Source organism: Trachymyrmex septentrionalis, unplaced genomic scaffold (genome assembly GCF_001594115.1).
Source record: "Trachymyrmex septentrionalis isolate Tsep2-gDNA-1 unplaced genomic scaffold, Tsep1.0 scaffold134, whole genome shotgun sequence".
In the NCBI taxonomy this organism is placed as follows: domain Eukaryota; kingdom Metazoa; phylum Arthropoda; class Insecta; order Hymenoptera; family Formicidae; genus Trachymyrmex; species Trachymyrmex septentrionalis.
The window spans coordinates 395,441-399,203 of NW_017304482.1; the positions used below are offsets into that span (position 1 = coordinate 395,441).

General features: G+C 31.9%; 1 protein-coding gene across 5 annotated transcripts in view; it reads left to right on the forward strand.

Annotated features, from left to right (window-relative positions):
- The window catches only part of LOC108757255 (ras-related protein Rab-32), a 20,405-nt gene extending 17,071 nt beyond the window's left edge, over positions 1-3,334 (forward strand). For 2 of the 5 annotated variants that reach the window (XM_018501719.1, XM_018501718.1), the window contains exons 2-4: positions 1,296-1,521; positions 2,325-2,650; positions 3,063-3,333. In XM_018501719.1, coding sequence (XP_018357221.1) covers positions 1,296-1,521; positions 2,325-2,650; positions 3,063-3,176 — 666 coding nt within the window. In that variant the 3' untranslated portion in view covers positions 3,177-3,333. Of the gene's footprint in view, positions 1-795; positions 989-1,295; positions 1,522-2,324; positions 2,651-3,062 lie in introns of those variants that run through there. The other 3 variants (XM_018501717.1, XM_018501716.1, XM_018501720.1) reach the window with 2 other exon arrangements.
- Positions 3,335-3,763: the final 429 nt, after the last annotated feature.

Sequence of the window (3,763 nt, forward strand, 5' to 3'; positions counted from 1 at the left end):
GGTAACTTGTAATTTATTTGTATTTAAACTGAGTTTTTATTATATAATTTTTCAATTTTACTTTTCTCTATTCGTAATTTAATGTTTTAATTGTGTAACTTTTTTAAAGAAATGTGTTTGATTCTTACTTTGCCCTTTATTTATTGTTATTTAGGTATTTTGTATAGGAAGAGTCCTTCAATCTGTAAAATGATAAGAGAAAGAGTCAACTTGAAAAATTATTTTTAAGTTTCTCTTTTATAAAATCCTGAAGAAAGTACCGAATAATTTACAATATTTATGTACATTCGTGTAAAGTTGTTGACGTGAACCGGCTTAATACTTCAAAATTGGACGCGAGAAGATTGAACGCAGTAGAGGTTCTACGGTTAATCCAGTCACACGCTGCGGTACGCGTTTGCGGTACCTTTCTGATACCGATCCGCTTGTATTTCTGCCTCTTTGGACCTCTTGTGCCCTCGTCTGTTACAGAGTTTCGAATTACGCGGTTTTACGAGTTCTATCGTGTCTACGTTTAAGAGGAAAAATGCGTGTCTAAATAATACAAGTTGATTGAAATCGGGAGAATCGAATTGAAATAATCCATTCGTTTCGAAAATTCATCAATGTGATAAAAATAGAAATTTTTTTTGTATGATTTGTCACTGTTGATGACTCTTTAAATTCAATGGCGATTATTTAGATTGCTTCATGCATTCATTAAGACGCGAAAGGCTTATTATTGTATTTATAGTTCTGTGCAGTCCCCCACGACTGTACTCGGGGATAATTCTCTCACATACAAGTTTCTCAGCTCATTTCGCTCACGCGAGCTGCAGCAGCAAGATCATTCGTGAGGCGTAATTATCTTCAGAAGTCTCTTAGAAGCGTACAGGCATTTAAAAGGTCGTGCACGAATATGGACGTGGAATTAAAAATTTGGCGAAATTTAGAAATATTCGATATCAGCAAGTGGAAGGTGCAGCCGAAAGAATGGAAGTGGCTCGGGGTCCGTTGCAAGTGTTTGCGTTTCTAAAAAATGATTTAATTTATATTCTTCCGTCTATCTATATAAGTGATGATAATTATCAAATTATTTTTGATTACATGTACATTTTTTCTTCCTACTTAGGATTAAAAACATATTCAGAGTCGTTAGCTACATTATTTACTAAGTTAATACGTTACTTATGAAAATGGAAAGCAATGTGTTTTCCCAACTGGATAATATCTTGAAAAAAAAAAAAACTATTATTTAACCTAGAGAAAATGTCCTGTAACTTAAATGTTGATTATATATTCTTTTATTATTTCAGTCGTCGAACAATGCATCAAACCTCGGCGTAAGCGAGAAACGGGAGCATTTGTACAAAATATTAGTAATCGGCGAGCTTGGGGCGGGGAAAACATCCATCATTAAACGATACGTACATCAATTCTTCTCCCAACATTATCGCGCGACGATTGGCGTCGACTTCGCGCTCAAAGTACTCAACTGGGATCCGCACACCATCATCAGACTACAATTATGGGATATCGCAGGTCAATAGTAACACACAATGTTTCAACTTTTCTCTTTTGAAGCTAATAATAGAACAATACTCGTGCGACAGATAAACTAATATGCTTGGTATTTCTCCTTTCTTATTTACTAACGTCACTTGAGAAATGTGTAAGATATTTTTAATATTTCCAAAATTGTTTAATTAATAATTTAATTCATAGTCAAGTTATTATTACGCAGATTATACAGGTCCCGTGAGACGTTTCTACCTAACGCTTTTTGTAGATAGAGTGGACTAAACTGAAAAATCCTCTACCATTTTGCAATTTTCGCAATAGTTAACGAGATATTAATTACTAAAAATTGCCGAATATTGGTTTTTAATAACTTTTTTACTCAGATATTATCAACTTTACAGAAAAACAGCAAAAATTCCTTATTTTCTTCTCATAAAGTTCTGAGAATTTTTTCAGAATTTTTTAATACCGTGTTTTCTCATGTTGCTAAATAATTGCTAAATAAATAAATAAGAAAATGCAATACTAAAAAGTTGATAAAAAATTCGGAAAAAATTCTTAGAGCTTTATAAGAAGAAAATAAACAATTTTTATCTTTTGCTGTTTTTCTGTAAAGTTGATAATATTTGAGTAAAAAAGTTATTAAAGAGCAATATTCGGCAATTTTCAGTAATTAATATATTTTGTTAATCATTGTGAAAATTGCAAAATGATAGAGGACTTTTCGATTCAGTTTAGTCCGATCTATAAAAAAGCGCTTGGTAAAAGTCTCGCGGAACACTCTGTATAAATTCTATAACTGATCATTTATGGTTTCTGTTTAGGTCAAGAGAGATTCGGGAACATGACCAGAGTTTATTACAAGGAAGCCGTAGGTGCTTTCATAGTATTCGACGTGACAAGAAGCGCGACGCTGGATGCAGTGGTGAAATGGAAACAGGACTTAGATTCAAAAGTACAACTTCCTGATGGATCGCCGATACCATGCGTTTTATTGGCGAATAAATGCGATCAGCAGAAGGAAGGTTTGGTTAATTCGCCCGCTAAGATGGACGAATACTGCAAAGAAAAGAACTTCTCTGGCTGGTTTGAAACCTCGGCGAAGGAAAACATTAACATTGAAGAAGCAGCCAAATTTCTTGTTAACAAAGTAAGAGATTTTTCACATTATTTTTCTTTCATATTAAATTACAGTAAGCGTATAAAAAGCAGAGTATTTATCATGGAATAAATCGGAATTGAGTTAGAATTATTTACGTATCGCATTTTTAAGAGATCTGAAAAATTCATTATACGATACGTAAATAATTCGAACTCGAAAGTACGATAGATATTAATATGTACCATACAATGGCTTGTCTATTGTTTATGCGTGACGTACGACGGATTAATCGTTGACGTCTTCCGCCCTAGAAATGATCGACTTATGATGCATAATTAATCGAAATCAATCAACATCTGGATATTGAACGATCGCTATTATTGTTTCACTTGGACGTTATGACGTGTATTGATATAATTGTGACTATTACTAATAAATATCTGTAAAATGTTTATTTCAGATACTTCAAAATGATCAGGTTATAAAAGACAATGGCGTACAAGACCAGACGGACACCGAGAGATTTACATTGAATCAATCGCCAACAAGTTCCAAAAAATCCTGTAGTTGCTGACGAATAGGCAAATCGTTTACAAGTTCGAATTTTCGATTCGTCACGATTTTCCATTCGTCAATCTCAATATGGCATCTTCGTAGATGCCATGAGAATCATAATTTTTTAAATGCCTTATTCTTCTCTATAATAGCAAGCATCTACTTATTCTCCATAATTCTTCTTCTTGTATAATGCATGAAAATTATTTTATCAATTCAAATCATTTTTTACATACAACTTGAGAAAGTCATATTTAAAGATAGTAGTTAAACAAATTTTTTTAATATTCGTATAAGGAGAATTTTGAAAAATGCAAGAAATAATGACATAATAACTTTGACAATCATGTACATCCTTTTTTAATTGATTGACACCTGTATTTAAATGTTAAATTAATTCAATTAAAAATTTATATGTAGTATTGCTTTCTTTGTTCGTCAAAAATCATGTCAATAATTATTGTTTATACAATTCTACTTCTAGCATCATTAATAGAGAGAATTAGGCATTTTGTATGCATGTGTGTCATAAAGAGCGTAAAACTATTTATTATTATTCGATTAATTAAATTCAACATATGTATATATATATATATATATATATAT